This window comes from Gavia stellata, chromosome 26 (genome assembly GCF_030936135.1).
Source record: "Gavia stellata isolate bGavSte3 chromosome 26, bGavSte3.hap2, whole genome shotgun sequence".
Lineage (NCBI taxonomy): Eukaryota > Metazoa > Chordata > Aves > Gaviiformes > Gaviidae > Gavia > Gavia stellata.
In genome coordinates this window covers 6,624,212-6,645,189 of record NC_082619.1, presented here as the reverse complement: position 1 = coordinate 6,645,189, position 20,978 = coordinate 6,624,212, and the positions used below count along the sequence as shown (strand labels likewise).

The following is a 20,978-nucleotide window of genomic DNA, read 5'->3' as shown; positions in this document are numbered from 1 at the left end:
CGGAAAACATGTTGCAGCAAACAGAGGGAAGTGAGGCAGAACCAGTTATTGTGGAGGTGAGCAGTGGCACAACCTGATTGACTGCAGATTCCTGTGGGTGCCTCAGCTGTTGTTAAGCAATGCGGAGTGTGACAGATTTGCTTCCAGAATGGCACTGGTGTAGACAGGTCATTCTTCAGGGCCAAATCTTTTAGTCCAAGGCTACTCTGAGGGATTCAGTGTTACAATTAGTTTTGACTGAGCTGGGTCTGATGAATTTGAGTGTGCTGCAGGCAGCCCAGCTGCCTGTGCTGAGTCCCCCGAATACAGCACTCCTGAATCCTTGGAGCTGTGTGCTGGTTCCTAGCTGATGTTGATACACCCAACTGCTGCAACCCAGGCAACAAATCCTTCTGGGAATGGCATTGCTCCTCAACTCTGGCTGTGAAACTGATTTCTGAGCTGTTCCACAGGTAGGAACTTTATGGGGAGTTTGTGGCTGGTCTAGGAAGGACACTGAGCATCATAGGTAGCCAAATGAGGCACTTTTAATAGGATGGAGACTCCCCTCTGTGTTTCAAGCACCAAACCCTGCATACAGCAAGCCCTTTGCCTGTGAGCAGGCTACCTCAGAAGAGTGAATTTGGCCAGGACCTCTGAAAGGGGTTTTTCACTGTAGCTGAGGTTTTGGTCTTTCCTTGTTTGGAAGGAATGAGCCTATCTATAGGCATGATCAGGCTCTGCTTCTTGGAAAACTCTCTGCCCTTCTCTTAGTGTTAGGCAATGAAAGTCCCAGCCTTACCTGTGAACCCTAGGGAGCTGGCAGTGCTACAGTAAATTCTGGTATGCTCTGTTATTTATTGACTCCCAGAGCCCCTGTCTCTCCTTGTTTGTCCTTGTATTAATTAAAGTGCGAGTCTATCTACCCCAGCTCGTTGCAGCAGCACAGCACCTGGGTAAGTGGAGAGTAAGACCTGGGCTCTTGTAGTGTACTGTGATAGCCGGGCTTCTTGCAGGCAATTCCTGACTCCCTGCAGCCTGCTTGGGAAGGGAAGTCTGAGCGGTTCGTGTAGGGGACACAGCATCTGGGCTGTCTCTGGGGATGGTGGTCTTGGTTTCTTTCGAATGGCTGTGCTAAGATCCATCTACAGGTTCAGATTTGGGGTCCTGCAGAGCCTGTAATGATGAAGGCTGTCTAGAAACCATTTCTAAAGATCAGTACTTGATGGCATCAATAATTCCCTCTGGGCTTCTTGCAGGCTGAGATAGTGGCAGACTGTCAAAATTACTTAACGTCCTGGAACACCACCCATTCCAGTATGAATAGGCTTCTTGTGTGCAACTCACATGATTATGGTGTTTTTCTGGTGTCTCTATGGAAACTGGAGACATTCTTCTGGTCTATTGGTTTGGGATCTTTTTTTCTGCTCTGCTTTCAGGTAAATTCTTTTGTAGGAAAAAAGAAAACAAACAGAAATAATACTTCTGAATAATGAATAAAGCATCAGTCACAGAACACCAAAATATCCTGGCCCATCTTATAGAAGAAGTTGGAAATATTTTGATTTTTCTTTTTTAACATGCTACCATCCAGCTTGGCAGAGATCTAGCAAGCCTTGTGCAAAAAATAGTTGGCCTTAGGCAAAGCTGGATGAAGCAGTGAGCACTCGCATGTGGATCCTCATCCAAATTAGGCTGGAGAATGGATTAAAGAGTGAAGCAGTGTTAGATTTGGGAAGCCTACCATGCCAAAAAATTGGGGGAGCTTTTTTAAGATGTTCCAATCCCAAACACTCTCATTCTCATGAGATCAGATGCTTCCCTTTACCATTGGCTCCAGTCCCTCTAGGAAAGTGGTTTAAATGAGGTCTTTTGTTACCTTGGCCATATTAAAATAGGTGTCTTGGTTTTCATTGGCATCCTGGAGAGGACAGCAATGTGTGTAGGATGATGAGGAAGAGACAGTTTTGCAGTGTGGAGTGTCTTGGAGAAATGGATGCATGGGGAAAACACTATCTATTGTCCCTTTAATGTTTGAGATGACTAGTAGGGGACCAGGCACATCTACCTTGCCCGAACTGGACCCTCAGGTGTTGTGCTGAGGACAGTAGCAGGAACAGTTGCCTTCTGTGATATTCTCCAGGATTTTTTTTCTTCTTCCTCAGCAATGGGCCTGTCCATGACTGGTACGATCTGCTACCTTTGCTCCACAGCAAGTCCCATCAGTGTGTTTTACTGCTTAGGATGACACAGAATGTTCCTTTGCATTCCTGGTTGCTGCTCCCAAACTCCTTAGCCCTGGCTTACAAGTCCGGATTCTCGCCTCCTAGCTAGAGCATGAAAAAACAAATCCCCGCTTGCTGAAAGATGGCATATGTTTCTTGGCGTAAACTCAGGTGTACATGGTATCTATACAACACCCAGAAAACCAGAGCCACCCCATAAATATCTCTCTAAATGCCTTCAGTTCTGCCAGTGAGTCTGTCTCAGGATTCATAATGATTTATTCTATCTGGTTTGGTATGTTTGGCGCCCTGCGTAGTGACAAGGCAACACCCCTGGTGAGCTCACAGGAACCACTCTGACCACCACTGGCAATGGCAGGATCTGGTTCGATTTTTGGTAGCAATAGAGCCTAGGATAGGAGAAGCTGCTTACATGTTTTGTGTCCTTGCGAAGAGGTAACTGGAAAAATAGCAAGATACTGTCTCACAGCCCCGAGTGCCTTTGTGGGGAAAAAATGAGGTCACAGGAGGAAAATACTGAGGTTTAGAGTATGCTTTCCACCTGGAGAATGCATGATGTTGAGTGAGGTCTGGCTTCTGACCTGAAGGTTAACAGAGGGACCCTCTGCCTCAGTTTCTCTGCACGTAGATCTCCTTTCTAAGGGACTTTACAATCTGTGTGATGAGTTCTTTCTGGCTTGTGCATTCTGAGCCTGCTACCAGCACTGATAAAAACAATTAATATTAGCTGTATTAGTACTTTAAAGTAGAGCATCTTAACTAATTTGGGGACTAGTCACTGGCTTCACTCATGTGCTAAGTACCATTGCATTCTATTTCTAGATGATTCAAAGTTGGCTTTAAGCAAGGGAGACTAGGTTTAGGGCTTGTGGCAGAGCAACAAAGTCTCCCAGTTGATAGTTCAGCTCTTACATAATTTTGTCAAAGAATAACTCAAGCCTTGATTTATTCTGACCACGTCAAGGGGACTAATCTGTAGCATTGCTGCCATAAGCCCAGGTTCATCCATTAAGGGACAAAACCTGCTAGCAAAGCCAGGGCTGGTTTGGACTGCACAAATGCTGCAGCATCACAGTGGAGCAGGGGGAATAGGAGGAGAATCGGTCAGGCTCAGAGTGAAGTCTGTTGACACTCAAAGAGGCTGCAGACAGATTTAAAGGTGACAAGAGAAGTAATGTCATTTTGTGAGGATTTGAGACAGACTCCATAGCTTTGGGAGCTTGAAAAAAATTCTAATGAAATTGCTGGACTTGGAGCAGTCCTATTCTGCAGTCACTTAGGCCAGGAGTGAAATTTGCTTGTAAAGATAAGCTGGAAGCAACAGCCTCCCTGAAGCCAATGGATTGCGTGAGCATGTGCGATTACCTCTCTGCTCTGCAATTTCTATTACATGGCACACTTCGGTGCCCAGTGGTATCATCTTGCCATCTGCAAAGGGGTCAAGGTAAAGTGCAGAGTCAACAGACTCTGGTTTCTCTTCCATCCTACAATGGGATCCTGCTTTTACAGAGGCCTTCCAGGAGACTGGGGAGAGAGACCCTGCTCAGAGGTGTCTGACTGTCCCTTTCTCTCAAACAGAATTTCAGTCAGGGGAACATAGAAGACTAAGGGGCACACTGGGTTTACCTTATGTGTGCACACGTGGGGAGATTTTATTCTCTTTTCCTGGTTTTAAAAAAAACTTCCTGGGCAATGCCATTTTCTCTGGCATTGGGTAGCTACTAGAAACCCTCTTTACTTACAAGATGGATGCTGAGATCTTTTATTCAAAGGGACTTTCGTGCACCGAGACCTTTCATGCTGAGTGGACAAAGCCTGTGGATACTCTTCCCTTGAGCAAAACACTGGCCCAAATTGTGCCTCCCTGTTTCTAGCCACACATTTGATTTTTCTATTCTGGATCAGGTATCAAGCCCAGCATCATGCTGAAAAAGGCATACACTTAAGATCAGATTGTTGGTGTTTAACAGAATTGGTTATGTCTGTATGAATTTATTTTCAAAGGTGGTTGGATTTCACTGGAAAAAGGACTTTTCTAGTGATGAAACATGGTAATGTCAGGGGCTTGCAAAAGGTATCTTTGCCCTTTTGATAAGGAAAAAGGAATTCAGAACATGAACCAATGCACTTCAAGGCCTTGGCACTTTTTTGACAGAATGGCCAGGAAAAAAATAGGCTTTTTGCATTTTAATTTCTTTAAATGTGAAAACTAGTGAGCTGAAAACCCATCAGACAGAATTCTTCTTCTTAGGCAAACAATCCCAGTGTGCTAGGCAATGTACAAATACAGAAGCAAGCAATCACAACCAGCTAACTCTTCTCTGAGCAGAGCCTGGTACTTGGGTACTACCTAAATAACAAATTTAGTAATGCAGCAGCAGCTTAATTCCTATGGCCTTAATCACCGTCTTATGATAATGTTTGTGCTGAGACTAAACAAGGCTACTCTAAGGTGCTTAATCATTTTCCTGAGGTGCACAGCACCAGTGAGGTTCCCATACTGCACAAAAAGTACCTGGTAGCACAAACTGTCTCCAAATTAAAACACGTTGCCTCCAGAAACCCTACTTCAGAAAGTCTCCTGCCATGTCTTTTCTGGTTGAACATGATTGCCCTCCTGGGGGATCTACTTTCTGCTCTCTGGTGGAGGGCTGAACTCCCTGATTTTCATCATTAGCAACCCATAGCTGACTGACAAGCTCAGAGCGGTGCTGTTTTCCTCCTCAATTCTGATGCTGGTTTTGCGCATAAAAAATAAACCTGCTTCAGTCAGTGAATTGCAGGATCATGTCGCTTGGATTAACTTTCCCTTCCCTCTTGGAAAAGGGCATGGGCAGAAATCCTGGTAACTTGCTGTCGTGCTGCCGTTTGTAGAGTGCAGGTGCTGGGCTCATGTGCACAAACTGCATCAAGTCTTCTGCCCTCCAAATCTTCCCTAACACGCCTTTTGCTTTCCACCCTCCCGTGCGGCCCCATTTCTCAACCGCTAGAGAAACCTTAGGGAGAAATACTTATCAGCAAGGCTGTCCTACATGGGAAGAGTACTGGGGGCTCCAACAGCTGCTCGGGGTTTGAGTCCCCTTGGCAGATGTTTGCTATTCCAGCCACTTCATTAATGTTGGAAACAAAACCCCTGATTATTCCTGACCAAAGCACCCCCTTTTTGATTGACAGCCAGTGTGTGTTTCATACGACATAACCCACCGTACTGCTCTGGCAACTTTTTTTTTTAATTCATTAATAAAAGAAATAAAGTTTCTGAAGACACACCAGGGTATGCTAACCCCACCTGCCAGTTCATCTCCCTAGGCTCCGGTGAGGGCATCCGTGTTTCTAGAGCACGGGCAGAGGTGCCAGCCCCACATCTCTGGATATCCAGCCCTTCAGATGTGAGAAAGGAACGCTTACAGACAAGCGGAGACTCTTGCCTTGCGGTCAGTTGTGTGCGAGTTAGGCGCTTTTCTTCCCCTCTTGATTTCTGGGCTGGATCTAGTGGGGCTCATGGAAGACTCTCTGATTTCCAGCACTCCCAATTTAGGATACACTTCTCTGCTGTGTCTTGTCGGGTTTTGCGAAGCCAATAAATGCAAAATGAATTTGGGGTGGGGGTAGGGGGGCTGCAGCTACTGCCCAGACACTGAGGAAACGTGGTGGAGCAAAATGCTGTTTGCTGCTGTTTCGGGGTTTAAATCGCTAGCTTGCTTAGGACATAGCTTCAGAAATATTCTTTGCAATTATTATCAGCAAGCAGCAATTGCTTAAGTTAATGTTACTGGTAATTATTTTGTTTTCTTGAGAAAAAAAAAAAAGTCTGAAAAAGAAGCAAAGAAAGTATGTTCCTAAAATGTTTTATGTCTGAATTAAGAAGTGAGTATAAAGCTACATTCATAATGAACTCAGCAAATCTCCTTAAATACTTGTAGTTTGTTTATCAACAGTTTAAGTAATTTAAAAATAGTTGTATCAGCAGGGGGAAAAAAGTCCTTGAACTCCTTAGTGGTGGCTGTCATTCTAGCTAAATTCCTGTTTGTAAGATGGCTTTAGTTTCTCAAAATAAAAAGAAGTAAACCCGTTTCCAAACAATTTATTTTAAATGAAAATGCCATTCCAATGGCTCAGTGAGCAAAACACTGTGTTTTATCTTTCTTTTAATACAATTTGCTGTGCTGTGTTTTTTAAAACCACGTAATGAATTTTTAAGAAAAAAGTTCAAAGGATATATCAGAAGTATTATATTTCCTTGCGTCTGCTTTCCAGTTTTGACAGTGCGCGGACAATGCGAGTATCTCTTTTTTTGGTTTTAGGGCTCTCCAAATCGGCAAACGTATCTCTGAAGCTTAAAGCCTCATAATTGAAAAAGAAATAGTGCTTTTACAAAAGAGATTAAAGATAATTTATAGATTTTTGTGGGCTTTTAAAAATATAGGTCAATAAAATAAAAGTTGCTCAAATCGTTGATGAGAGTTTGAGATGGTCGTTGCCTTCTGCAAAAACAGACTGAGTTTTCTAATAGTAAAAGAGTTTGCTGCCATTTGCATCACCGAAGCATGAAAACTAAAGGGTGGCTGATAACATTTTGCAGATCATACTTAAACCCTTGTATGAAGCCTGCAAATATTTTTTTTTTGGGGGGGGGTGGCACATTTCCATAATGAGCCTCTCTTTTCCTGTTTAAAGTGTGCGGCCACAAGTCATTGCGAGCTGTTGTGGTTTCTGGAAAACCATGCAGCAACCGGTTGAAATCGGGAGGGCTCCTCCCGATACGCCTTCCCCTGAATAAGGTGTCCCGGGGACTCCTGTGCTAAACCACACCGACTCCAAACGGGGCGCGGTGTAATTTCTCAGCGGGCTAAAATCCCCGTGCGGGAGCAGCTCTCTCTGCACATGGGGGGAACCGCCGCAGAGCAGAGAAATAAAACTCAGGGCTCAGCCTGCGAGGAAGAAGAGCTTTGGGGGAGCGGGGAAACCTCGGCCCCCCGTGCGCTGCATGGGGTCTGGCCTCAGCAGAAGGGGCTCAAAGCTCATCTTTGCCAAAAATCCAGCTGAGATAAGCAGCGATCCGTCAGTAAATCGTCTCCGGCTGCGAGAGCAGCCCGGGGACTGAGTAACGCCGCTCCGGAGAAGGCAGCGTTTGCTTCAGCAAGGCACCTATAAATAGTCTGGTTTTTTCCCCTCTGCCGCTCTCCAGCACTTCGAGACTGGGGAATAGGTTTGATGCCGCTCGGAGAAAGCTCCGGGGGCTCGGGAAGAGGCGCTCTCCCGCCGGCAGCCCGCATTTGCGGGATGGGCACTTTTAATTTTTAAAGCTAATTACAGGCTACGGGGGGGGGGGGGGGGAAGAGAGGAGAAAGGGGGGGGGGGGGGGGGGAAGCCAGCCCAAATCTGGAACCTTTCCAGTTTTGGCACAAAAAAAAAAAAAAAAAGAAACACACACACCCCAGTATCTTAAAATAGAGAGCAGGGAGGGGAGAGGATCGGCGGGATCCTCCCAGCCCGGCGCAGGGTAACAATGGTGCTCGCCGGGGAGCAGCGGGCGCCCTGATTGACAGCCGGAGCGTCCTAAAAAGGACGTGGAGAGATGCTTATCGGAAGGTTTATATAGCGGGGGAGCCGGGCGCTGCCGAGCGCGGGGGGAGCGGCGCGGCGCGGAGCAGCGCAGCCCGCAGCGGAGCGGAGCAGGCAGCGCGGCGGCGGCGGCGGCAGCAGCCGGGGCAGCGCTCGGAGGCGCCGGGCGCCCATGCGCGGCCCTCGGCGGCTCTGGCAGCCCCGCGCAGCCCCGCAGCCCCGGGGCCGGCGGGCGGCCCCGCCATGCACTGCCAGCCGCAAGCGCGGCTGGCCGCGCCCGGCCGCGCCAAGGCAGGCAGGCGGCGCTACAAGACCTTCATGATCGACGAGATCCTCTCCAAGGAGACCTGCGATTACTTCGAGAAACTTTCCCTCTACTCCGTCTGCCCGTCCCTCCTGGTCCGGCCCAAGCCGCTGCACTCCTGCGCCGGTAAGCCTGCTCCCCGCGCCCTGCCCGCCGGCGGGCGCAGCCGGGGGGGCTCTCCCGAAGCAGCCCCCTGCCCGGGGCTCGGCGGGTGCGCCGGGGCGCGCAGGCACCGCTTGCAAGCCAAGCCTCTCTCTCCTCGGTGGGGCCCGCTCCCCCGGAGCGCAGGAGGCTCCCCAAGCCCGGTCCCTGCCGCGAACCCCAGCTTTCACGCCCCGTCCCCAGCGGGAGGGTTGGCATTTGCTCCCGCTTCCCTGCCTTTTCCAGGGAGGGGGGGAAGATGTCGTTTGAGAAATCTGCAGGGCCACGTTGCTCGTCTCAGTGTGCAGTGGTGGGGTTCTGCTTCCATCTTCCTCGGGGTGTTCACAAATAAATAACCGGTGCGACTGATAATGAGTTAACAGGAGCACAGGTCCTTTAGAAAGCGGCCTTCATCTTGTGCTCCTTGAAACCACTGGTGGTTTTTTCATTGCCATCTGTGGAATGACAAATTAATTAATGGAAAATTTGAAAAAGCAGAAAAACTGCTATTGAGACACACTACTTTCTACCCTAAATTCTCTCTTCCTTTGAAAGAAGTTAGGCTGTTTCTAACAGAGAAAATGTGAAAATACTTCTAACAATTTTGCAGACATAGACGCGACAAACAAATACATACACATGGATCTCTGTCCTGGACAGACACCACTGATTTTAATGCAACCAAACGAGCGATTGGGTCTTGACCATGGGTGTTACTAAATCTCACAAACAGATTGGTGTGATGTGAGCTTTTAAAAATCCACGTTAAAAGTGAAAATATAATTCTTATAATGCGTTCCAGATTTTAAAAAAGAAAAAAAATCCTTCTTTTCTTCTGGTGAAGTAGGCAGTTTTCCAGATTTATATTCTTTCCATAAGGCCACACTTCTAATGGTGACACCTAATGTCTTATGAGAATTAGATGATGAAGCTGAAACTTAAAAATACATTCTTCAAAAAATCTTAACTATTGAAAAATATTTGTAAAGGACTAATTCCCGGTAAAATAATACATATTTCAAGGTCATAACATTCTCTTTTTCCTTCCTCTTTCCTGGGAATGTTAATTTTGCATTTGTATTAAGTTGCGTTTGAAAATTCAAGGCCCGCACTTTGGCTTAGGCGCGATGTTTTGTTTTTAATGCTTAGCTGAACATAAATAAGAAGGAACTTTTCCGGTCTTAGTGGAGCTGTGCTAGTATAAAACTTGCTATTAGGTTACCTAAGAGTTTGATGAGTAAAGTAAACCCTTGGTCCAAGCATAAGTCTTCTCCAATCTCAATATTTATTTTGTAAATACTAATCATTAAAGACCCAGAAGTGATTAGGAGGCTGGATCAGAATTAAGACCCATGGTGACCAACTTTTTGAAAGAGGTTACATGAATAGTGTGCGCCTCATTCAACACTTTCTTCTTCCCATCGATTTGTGCGTGACGTTCCTTGCCTTCTCTAACTAATTGCTGACATATTCTTATAAACAAGAAGATCTGGTTGTTAATCAAGATATTGCTGACAAGGGCATTTTTCAAAGCTGATCCCTCACTACTGCGGAGACAGTGAAATTCAGTGCTTGGCCAAAATAGGCATGAAAGTCCCAAACGGGTTCAGTCTGTGGCAGCTTGCAGTTAAGCGCAGAGGGCCCGATTCTGTTCACATCGGGGTCAATGGCGTGACTTCCACAGACCTCAGTCCGCCAGGAAGAGGAAGGAGATTTCTATCTCCTTCTGCACAGCAAGAGGAAGCAATGGAAAAGAAAGCCCCCTTTAGCACCCAAAAGGAATATTAACCTGAGTATTTACCAACATCCAGCAGCATGTATGGCTAACTCGGCATCAAAACCCATGATTTGAATGTCACGTTTGGGCTAAGGGATCCTTAGCATTTTTGGTGGATGGGGCGTTTCCCAGCAGCTGTTTTGAGCCTCGCCACCCCCAGGGGAAAAAAGAGAGAATTTTTTTTAGTATTTAGTTCGGTGTCAAGTATAGCAAACATTGGCTTTGCAAGACGAATATATATTCATTAAATAATCATTAATAATCCTCAAATGATTCAGCAGTGGATTCTGAGTGATGCTAGCATGACTCTTGCGGTCACCGTTCAATTAAAGCTTTATTTCTCTTTGTGTCTGGCATCTTTAATGAATTTTCCCTCAAGATTGTGTTTCTAGCCCAAGCTCTGGCCTGTCCCTGTGTCGGGGTGGATTGTGAATATTTGCTCCTAAGCTTTATGGAGTTGCAGTGCTTGAGAAGTGAAGTACGGAGAGAGATTTGCTTGTGGGATTAAAACCATTAAAAAAACTGCTACGAAAGTCCACGCTTCCAAATTGTAAGCCTTTTAAGGTTTGTAGGCACAATTGAAGTCCTACATGTATTAGGTAATGGGATTTTTTTTTTATTATAAAAGAGAGGAAATGCTGTCATTGTCTAAGAAATGGACAGTACCACAAAAGATAGCTCAATATGAAAGAATCTGAAAAAAACCCACCACAAATCTGTTTAAAAAAAAAAAAAATCCAAACAAAAAAACCCCAAACCACTTAGGGACTAAAGACTGCAGAAATACAGCACTATGGCGTTTAACTTACTGCCTGTGTTTCCTTTGTCTCCTGAGATAATGGCGAAGGGAGTGAGCACTTAGTCTCTTTGCGGTCGAAAAGAAATGAATCTTAATCTAAATCACAGAAATTTACCTTGCCGGTATAGTCATAGCTGGGACTTGGGAGTGTTGGAAGCAGTAGTGAGTAATTAGTGACTTCAGCTGAACTTCTCTTCAGCAGCAAGGCTTTTTCTCGAGTCAGGAGACAAATTTTGTAGGCGTTTTCATGGGCTAAAGAGTTACTAATTCTTTCATCTTGGGTGAAGTCAGAGAAGTCTGATATGCCTTTATAATTTATTTGGAGCTGAAAGATAAAAGATGTTTTAGTCGTGCAGCATGTGTGTTTCACAACATCCTCTGTTAAGCAAAGAGATCTGAAAAACATTGGTAACCAACTGGAAAATATTTTTTCTTTTGGCTATGATCAAACACTAAATATTTAAGCATGTGCAGCTGAATTGGGTCAAAACAAAATGGTTAAGTAGAGGGGGATGGGGGTGGAAGGAGCATTCGGGACTTTCCCTGTGCATCGTGAAGGCAAAGACTGACATTTTAGTCGTGAGGAGCGTTCAGGAGCTCTAATGCAAAGCTCATCGATCTCACTGGGGAGAGTCCCATTGCGAAGAGCTTGGAACGAGCCCCAACCAAAATTTTTCTTTGGAAAGAAAAATGCAATTCCCTGTGAAAACGATCCATCATTAGCTTAAAATTTGGTGTGTGAACATGTATTGTGGCATTTATTGAGCCAAATAAGCAAGGCTGTAGTCATACTGAATCTGTAACAAAATGCCCGGGTTCAGAGCCATTATGATATTTAAAAAAAAAAAAGATACTTAAATGCAAATATTTTCAGGTGGTGATTAATACCTCTTTGATTTATGACTTTTTGGATTGTGATGACTTGGTGAAAACATTATTTTTTTTTTCATGATATTTATATTTTTATTGGCTTTTCATATTATGTCATATCTAATTAATTTCTAAAAGTAACGATTACAGTGTTAATGTATATTGTGCTGGGTTTGTTACAGTGATTTCTGAAGGTTGCTTTTCAACTGAGCAGAGTCCTATAAGAATCACGTCTCAAATTATCTTTATACAATTTTTCAATTTTACATTTAAAAATATTTGCAGGCGAGTCTATACCGATTCTGGTTTGTCTCCTGGATTTTATTAAAATCTCGGTTTAGCGACACATTAAAATCTAAATGCCATATTTGTAGTTCTGGGCATGATAAAGAATCGTAGGACGTTGTCAGTGTATGATGCTATGAGGTCAAACTGGAAATGTTTCATATTTATCAAAGTAACTAAAATGGCTTGAAAAATAAACACCAGGCTGGTCATGGCCGGGGCGTGGGGGGGGAAGCTGGTGATCGTGGAATTCGTCACATTGTATACTGATAATGGACAATATTGGTCTTGCACGTCCTATCTATTTCTACCCCAATTAAATTAAGATGGCTAAATCAGAAAGAATCCTGTTGCCTCTTTCAAGAGAGACCTTTTTATGAGTTTTCAGTTTATTTTAGCAAAGTTCAAGGTGCAAATTATTTGTTGTCTATGCCGTGTATTAATTTCTACCTGGGCCCATTCTGGAGCTCATCAAAAATCCTCAAATTTGAAATTGTCGTAGTGATTTACAACTTAAATTCCAATGAGCATCAGTGTAATTTATTTCATTCTACTCCAAGGTTTTTTAGCAGTACATCTCGCGGATAGGACTGCGCTGCTTTCTCTTTCATCTGTTACAGTAGCTATACTAGAACAATGCCTTGCATCAATGTAGTTTTACAGGTACAAAGATGCCTTATATCAGTGTGGTTTTACTTACCTTCTGAGAGAATTAGGTACTTTGATATCAAATATTCACACTTGTGTAAGGGGAGTTGTGTTAACTTCTGGAAGTGGACATAACCTTAATTCTCTCAGCTTTACAACTTTTTGAAAGTTTACTACTCTGCTTGCTAGTCTGCGGAACAAGTTGCCTTCAAAGAACACTAATAATTATGACTTGCTTCCTCAAAATTATTATTATTTTGGATTTTTGCATTTTATTTTTTTCTTTTTTTGAGAATGAGACCTTGTTTGGTATTTGTGCAGTTGGGGTTTTAATGTAGGCAGGTATCTAGCATAGAATTGTTCAAAACTTAAATTCTTCTTTTTCAGTTCTTTTGTTTGTCTTCTGTTGTTTTATCTTAGGATGAAATTGGGAACTGCTTATCCCAAAGTTTTTTTTTAGCTGCTGTTTTCCTGATGTGTTTGAGGTTTTTGCTTTCTGGATTAAACTAAGCGATGCCTGGAACCACTGGGGCCGGCGGGGAATCATTGCTTGTGCCATAAAGTGGTAGCTTTGATGCTCCTGGTCCTCAGTCAGTCTTGTCAGCCTTTTTAGGAAACCATGGTGAGAAAGTAGATTTATTGCATCTTAAAACAGCTCAGTTTTTATGTGTGACCTCGCAACAAGATTCCTTCTGATTCTGTTCAAAAAGGCCTTCAAAAAGGTTTGAATTTGCTCTGGGACATTACCTAAAATTGGGGTAGAAGCCATTTCTTTTGCTCAAGTACTTGCTGAACCTTTTTCCTTTAAATTGAACGGATACTGTTACGGAGTTCCTGGGGGAAAGCAGGGCGCTGGGGGAAAGGAGAAGGGAGTCCCTGCAGTGTGTATTCCAGCGTGGGGAAGAACAAGATGCCATCCGTTCAAAGCGCGTTGTCTGAAACGTAACAGCTGGGTTAATCCCGTTAGATAAAGCTAATACAAAGTTGTGGGTATACCTTCTACCAGGCTAACTTGAACCTGAGTGTGCCCAGCCTCCCGTCAGCCCTGCATCTTCAGCTGGGGTTGAGTTGCCATCCCCCAGTACACTGCAGGTGTAAGGGTTTGCGGTGGCATCCCCATCGTTATTACAAGGCGTTGGAAAGAGTTTTGGTCTTGCGGTGGGAGGGGTGGGTGCTCCGGAGACCTGGGTGTCTTAAAGGTGCTCCTGCGATGGCAGGAGCTGGGACTCGACGTCTCACGAGGTCCATTAAAGACCTGTGTCCCAAACTGTATTTGTTGAGGGAAGCAGGCCAAAATGAATGTGCTTGTTTATACAGCAGCAGAGCGCGATAGGTGCCAACTTAAATTGCAAAGCTGTAAGTGGCTCTGTGTGGAAATCGACATTGCTGCAATACTGTTTGGGATTTTTTTCTGATTATCTGTGCAAACATATGAAGAAAACAAAAATCTTTTGAAAACAGCCAACATTGATTGGATTTAGCTTACAAAGATCGGTATAATTCTATAGTTTAATAGCAAAAAATAAAGGCAAAATGACAAAGGAAATCTATTAATCTCAGAAAATATGACATATTGCTTCTGTAGGTGTGTCTGATCCAGCGTTAGGGAAGCTATCGAGTATTCCTAATAAATGTAAGATAATTCAGAGACGACATTACTGCATACAGATCCTAGAAGATGCAGTCACATTTACGCTGATGTCTCAGAGTGCTCTTCTGAAAACCTAGAAAAGTCAGAATTTGCCGTTGGGACTGTCTCCCTCCTCCCATAGCGTGATTTCTTCAGCTGCAACCTCAGGAAAGTCTGAATTTTCTCAAAACTATCAGCCAAATAACTCCCTGTCCATTTTAGCCCTACAAGAAAAAGTCTTTCTGTGTCAATCACTTTGAAGACCAATTTATCAGCTGAGGTAAACTGAACAAATGCTATAGACTTTCAAAGTGGATTCATCTGTAACAGCTGAAGGTTGGGCACAACCTCAGCATTTTTCAGCATGTCTGCCTTGGTTTTTACACATTTTGATATCTTTAGCAGAAAACATAGTTCAGAAATGCCAAAAAGTGGCATATGAGGGATAATAATGGGCTGGCTAATAATAACTATATACTCGGAGAAGAATCTGTCAATTTTCTCCATCGGATTACATCCAATATTAGAGGTGGTATTTCAGAAGCAAAGCCAGGTCAGAATCTGAATTTGAAAACAGGTCTCACTTAGACTGAGCAGGGAAATCTGGCTCTAAAGAAGTTTCAACGCTAGGTATTTAAAAATTTGGAATAGAGACTGAATTTTGCTGTCTCTATCTCAGTACTGTTAATAGTGAGTAAAAGAAAGTAATGAAAGGCAAAACTACATGAAACAAAACAGAAAATCACACCCCAGTGATTGCAGTAAAACCTACTGTGGAAAGTAATCTGCCTTGTGGTTGTGGTTAAGCATCAGTAAGCATTGTGGAGGAGTGCTATAATAGGAGGTATTAATGAATGTGGGATTCCACTGGGAAAATTGACACCTACACCTTATTTTCTAAAGTCTCACGGCTTGTACTGAAGCGCAGTTTAAATCTGTCTACGCACTGGTTTAGGTTTAAATGCTGTGGATTTGTAAAATGTATCCTTAATTTGGACACTGCTCACGGAGACTGCGCCATACAGACCTAGTGCCACACGTTGTTCTAGCTCTCAGACCTACTCTCACGTTGTTGTGATTATTATTTGTATGACTTTTATTCAACTTGGTGCTGTAAAATGAAGGAAAAGAAAGACTTGTTTAGTAGAATAAGTGTCCCCCAGCATGGCTGCCTTCAGTACTAGCTGGGTATGAGCAAGGGCAAGAAGAATCTTCCCTGGGGAAGGTGGGAAACAAGAAGTGAGACTCTTTTGAGCCAACGAGTTGCGTGAAGCTCCGAGTCAACTCGCTAGGCTACGGGGAAGAGAGCGGAGCAGTAGCTAAGGAGACTTTTTGTTTTTTCTTCTGTTTACTTGTGTTGAGAATGACATTTATTTTCCAGCTAAGAGTATGGTGAAGGACAGCTTGCAGTATCACAATCTTGGCGGTGTGTTGATCGGAGCGTCGATCCACCTTCAGAAAGGATTTAGTGCTGATAGGAGTGTTATAAGCGGGTTTGGATGATTGAAAGAAATCTCTGCCTTTCTGATTTTAAGTCGCTTCCATGCCCTCAGTGCAAGCCTGTGAGGAAGGAAGATTTACATGCAGCCGTACGCGATAGATGGCAGAGCTGATCATCTGGAATTGATCTGTGCATCGGGAACTGATCTCTGTAGACGACTTGCTCAGTACGCTCGCTAGAGTTGTTTCTTAATCCACTGCTGGCATTTACTGGGTTAGAGGGAGGCTCTGCTCTGGCTCACTGTTGCTCAGATGATTTTGATCTCTTGATTCTCATGGTTTATTTCTTATGCTCATTCCCTTGATACTTTGTCCAGTTAGAGGTGACTGCGGCCCTGCTTGGAGGAACTGGAAATTTGGGCTTTGCGTTTGCAGACTGTGTACAAAATTTTGTCACATCAAAGCAGAAATGCTAGAAGTAGCCAAAAAAATGGATGTTTTGTTTTGTTGGTAGATACAAGACCTAATAACCAGTTGTCCTTTTCAGTTCAGAGTGAAGCAAGTTTTGGCAAGTTAAAAGTTTAAAAGGAGGGGGGGTCAGATCAGAGGAAATACTTGATCTGGAATAAAATATTGAAAACATATCTTCTAAAGGCTGAAACAAAGCTTTCTAACACTTTCCTTTTTTTGTACGAGACATTTGGCAAAGCAATGAAGTTACTTTCTGTATTGCAAAATTTTCTTTCTTTTTCTTCCTTTTTTTTTCGCTTTTCTTTTTGATGAAAGGAAGTTACAACCGAATGTTTTCAGTCAGTTCTATTTAAGAATTGCTCCAGCTGGACTGCAGAAGCCAGTACACGTTAACACGAGCTTCATTTGCTAGGAAATAATCGTTCCTTGGAAAGTTTAGGACCTGCTTTGTCATCTCAGCTGTGTTTGTGTAGGTCAAGACAAAGTCCGTAACAGAACAGGATCACGAGAACCAGCTAACGGGAGCTGGGCGGTAGATGTCCTACGTACACGTTTGCTTGGCGGGGCGCGGAGCACAGCGTTGCACCGCTCAGATGAGACAGACCAAGTTATGCCTCCTGCCGACGGGTACAGCAGTGTCCGCTCACGCTGACTTATACAGGAAAGTGTCTCCTCTTTGCATTGCTCACGTTTCCCGCTCTGCTAGGAAGAGTTTCTGTGCCATGGCGTGTCTGATTGCTCCCACCATGGATTGCACGGGTGAGAGGAATGCGAGAGTTTCGGGGTGGCTTAGCGGCAATAAATTGTGAAGTTGTATTAATATGACTATCCAGGGAAATATTGGAGATGGATTTCTCCCCCCCCCCGCCCTGGGTTATCTATTATTTCTTGTGTTCCCAGCACTCTGGGAGAATCTAGCTGAGAGGCATCTAGCCCTTGTTGAGTAATGTCAAATTCCCAAAGCTACATTTTAATGACATCTTTAAAAATATATAGAGATTTGGTATTAGGACCTGGCTAACACAGTAAATATTTAATATTTTCCATCTTCCTCTCATGTAACTTGACGTTTTGACTGATTCTTGGCATCTTCTCCCTCATTTCTCTTGGCCAGAACACAGTTCAGAAGAACACCAAGTTACCAGTTGCCGATATTTCAGACAGGTGTTTGGGTACTTGGCGCCGAGACCCGTTTAATTAACTAAAGGGAAGGTTGAAGAACAGCCTTTCCCAAAAAAATCCTCCATCTTCCCAAATGTGGACCCCTGCACTGGTATTCAAATCTCTTCCGACTGCAGTTAGCACATCCCAGTGTTGCAGATGGAAGTTAATATTTGCTGCTTCTCACATGTCTTCTGAGCACATCCTGACCCCCCGAGGGGAAAAGTCCAGCGGGGTCTGGGTGACGCTGGTTGAACATGTGCCGTGAGGATGCTAAAAGTTGATTCTGCTCTTAGCTACCTGATGAGAATTCATGAGGATGGTAGTCAAAAACCAGTTCTTGGGGTCAAAATCAGTTAGATGTCTGTGTAAATCTCTCTCTCTGAAGTGTGCCACATGGAAAGGCAGTCCAGCATCTCTTCTATATAAAAAAACCCCCACAACAAAACACATGAAACTCCCCCAATTAATTTCCTTTTTTTTTGACTGGTCTGTGCATACCTCTTCATAGTAGAGGTAGCACTTTTGTAGACCATAAATACATATAGTTCAGGAAGAAGAAATTACTTTCAGTAAAAACAAGACATTTTCTAGAAGAATATCCTGGCATACATGATGAGTGGGAAAATACAGTCTTTTCCCTGTACAAGTTTTTTATAAAACTATGTTTTTGGCAGTATTTAGTTCCAGAATATTTGAGCTCTATCTAAAACACAAAACCTGAAAGAACGCCACCCTTAACAGCTCCAAGACAAAAATCTCTGGGGTTTTTTTTTTTTTTTCATTTTTCTGTAAAAAATCACACTACTTTTTTTGAAGGAAGGAGAAAAACAGGTTTCCAGAACTTCCTATATAACAAAAATAAAATACCCTTTGAAAATATGTCAGAATATTTGCGAAGAAATACGCTCTTTTTTCTGTAAGATTTGGAGCAACAACCTTACAATGACCTTAAAATGTGTTTGGATGTGCATATTCAGGTCTTATCTTGTAAATTCTTTAACATGCCAGTGGTTTTTATTCATATAGTTAGTTGGCTGACTTCAACAGGACTACTCATGCAAAGAAGGATTTGAATTGGAAGCTTTTGTATTTGCCCGGTAACTCAGATAATCTTGCTACTCATTTGGTGGATTTTCTTAAAAATAAGAGAGTTTTCAATGTAGTCATGAAGTTGTCTTTAAACACTTGGCTCACCATTTGGCTTTGGCTATTTCTGTTAAGGATTATCTTGCAAGTTTCTGGATAGTTAATGGCTAGTTTTCCTGCTGATACAAATTCTTTTTTTTTTAACTGGGATTTCACCTTACAGGGGTTGGATTTCATCTGAATTAAATTTTAATAGACATCTTCAGAACTTATGTTGAAGCAAGAACAGCATACAGGTACCTATTGGCACATCTAGTGTACAGCTGCCCACGTTTATACATTAAAAACCAAACCACTGTTGTGTAAGCACAGAAGGGTTGAAGCCTTAATAAAAGCATCTCCTTTTCTTTTACAAGACAGAGAAATGTGTGTGATCCGTTTGTGGTTACTTAAATAGGGTATTCTATGACAGTAGACGACTGTCGTCTTTGAAGCAAAATTAGCAGTGGTGGTACTTTCGTACAGAAAGTATCTACTTGCATGCTGTACGTATCACATACGTATAATTGCATAACATTATACGTCTTTAGGAACGCCTGTTGCTCTGGCTTGCATTTATTCATGTGGCCCAAAGAGGAAAAATATGAAAAAAAAAAAAAATCCCCCTGAAATAGAAACAAGTAATGCAATAATTGATACAGTATAATGGTGAAGAGTCTGAAGCAAATGGGGATTTTTTTTTTTTTTTTGGCTGCAGAACATTTGCGTGAGTTTGTGAATACATTTCGCTTTACCCTGCTGTCTGTTTTGTTCAAAATCTCCTCTTGACAGCTTTGTTAACAGTTCATTTTGTTCCTGCGGTGACTAAGTAGTGGAGGAGCTGATATTTGAAGTTTTCTGTAACAGCAGGGGACAGTACTAGGCAGTTTGGGTCTCTGCCGTCTGCTCTTCGTTGTGCTCTTTTGCTTTCCTTAAGCAAATTTGCTTTAGGTTGCTGGATAGTAGTGAAATTCTCCACTGAGGGGCAGGAAGCCATGCCAGAAGTTAGAAGGCTTGGTTTCACCTTGTTGCAATAAATTACAGAGCAATCATAAATGATGGGAAGGAGTTTGATGAAGTGGGTGAGGAACAATTGATGGATTATTTTAGTTAAAATTACTTACAGCCCAATCCAGCTCCCACTGAAGTCAATTAAATTGTAGTTGGATCAGGGCCAAAATGAGTCAAATTCAATTATGCCTTAACTGTAAACATTTAAAAGCACATTATTATAAGGTAGTTTAGCACTTAAATGGCATTAAAACAAAAGCATTTACGAAATCCTAGACTGATAGTATTTGATTTGTACAGCTCCAATGAAACCCTTTTTCTTGCGGCTGAGAGACATAGACCTCTTAGGCTGGTGCCTAACCCCTATAGCACCTGTCTGTTGTGAAGAGATGTCACAGCAATTGATACTGGAGCTGTTTTTCTGTCCATCGGAGACTAGCTGGCTAGGGATTGCATGAGAAGAGACAGCAAAGATGACTGAAAAGAGATTGTAGAAATCCCGGTGGTGTTTCATCTAATTGTCAGGATTTAGGGAGCTTACTTGTGTAAGTATCAGCTCATAAACTACTGAAACTTTTGCATGAGCTAATCTCAAAACTGTAAAGCTTATGGTTATTCATGTTTGTCTCAGCTGAATAAAGTACAGCATCCAAAATATTATTTAAAAAGAGAAATAGCATACATGATAAAAAAATGGATTTATAAATACATTCAAGTTTAACAACATATGGTGGTGTTTTCAGAAAATGGGGGAGATTATCTTTTAAATTCTGATTCACAAGCTTGCTTTAAGACAATTTATGTGGGGTTTTTTTAAAATATAAATTCGGGATTGATCTTTTCCGTTCTGTCCTCAGAATTTCTTCTCGCTGTCCCTTTTCCAGCAGGGCGAAGGCATCTCCCACTGTTTGGAGCAGGTATAGGGTTTCCTGGCTTGCATTTGTCTGACGGGGAAGGCTGTCTCAGGAGGTTTTAGCACCCCATCCCAAGCGCCATCCCTAAAGATCTGTCAAAAGCTTGGGACACAGCGAGTTGTGTATACAACAGGGAATAGCTGTTAACTGGGGTCATTCCTGTCTCCCTCAGTGAACTAAATTCGTCCCCGCAGACAGACGATCTCCCAGTCAATGCCAGGCGCTGAAAGGGCTTCTGCAGGGTTTGAAGTTGCTCTGGTTTTTCTGTCTTCGTAAGCAGCTGTGTCCAAAATGAAAGACGGGGCCTGATCCTTGTTTTAACTAAGGACATGATATTGCTCAGGCTCTGTGAAAGGTCTTTGTGGTGAATGGGGATGCTGGATGTTTGCAGAGCAGCCAAAGGACAGACGATGGGACACGGGTGGAAATGAAAAAGATCGATTTGACTGCATGCACAGCTAGCGCCGGAGTGTTGGAGTGTCTTCAGAGCTGTTCAGCTAGCTAAATGGACTTGGTTTTTAGTCTGGCAAACTCAGTTCAGCAAATTATTTCCTTTTCTTCCGTGCTGTCACAGTTTTCGTGGTTGTTTCGCCTTTTTTATATCCTTTT

At 43.2% G+C, this 20,978-nt stretch overlaps 1 protein-coding gene across 1 annotated transcript in view; it reads left to right on the top strand.

The window, feature by feature from the left end:
• Window positions 1-8,033: 8,033 nt before the first annotated feature.
• BARX2 (BARX homeobox 2) overlaps window positions 8,034-20,978 on the top strand; it is a 35,380-nt gene continuing 22,435 nt past the window's right edge. The window contains exon 1 of the mRNA XM_059829786.1: window positions 8,034-8,220. Within this exon, the coding sequence (XP_059685769.1) occupies window positions 8,034-8,220 (187 nt within the window). The remainder of the gene's footprint in view (window positions 8,221-20,978) is intronic.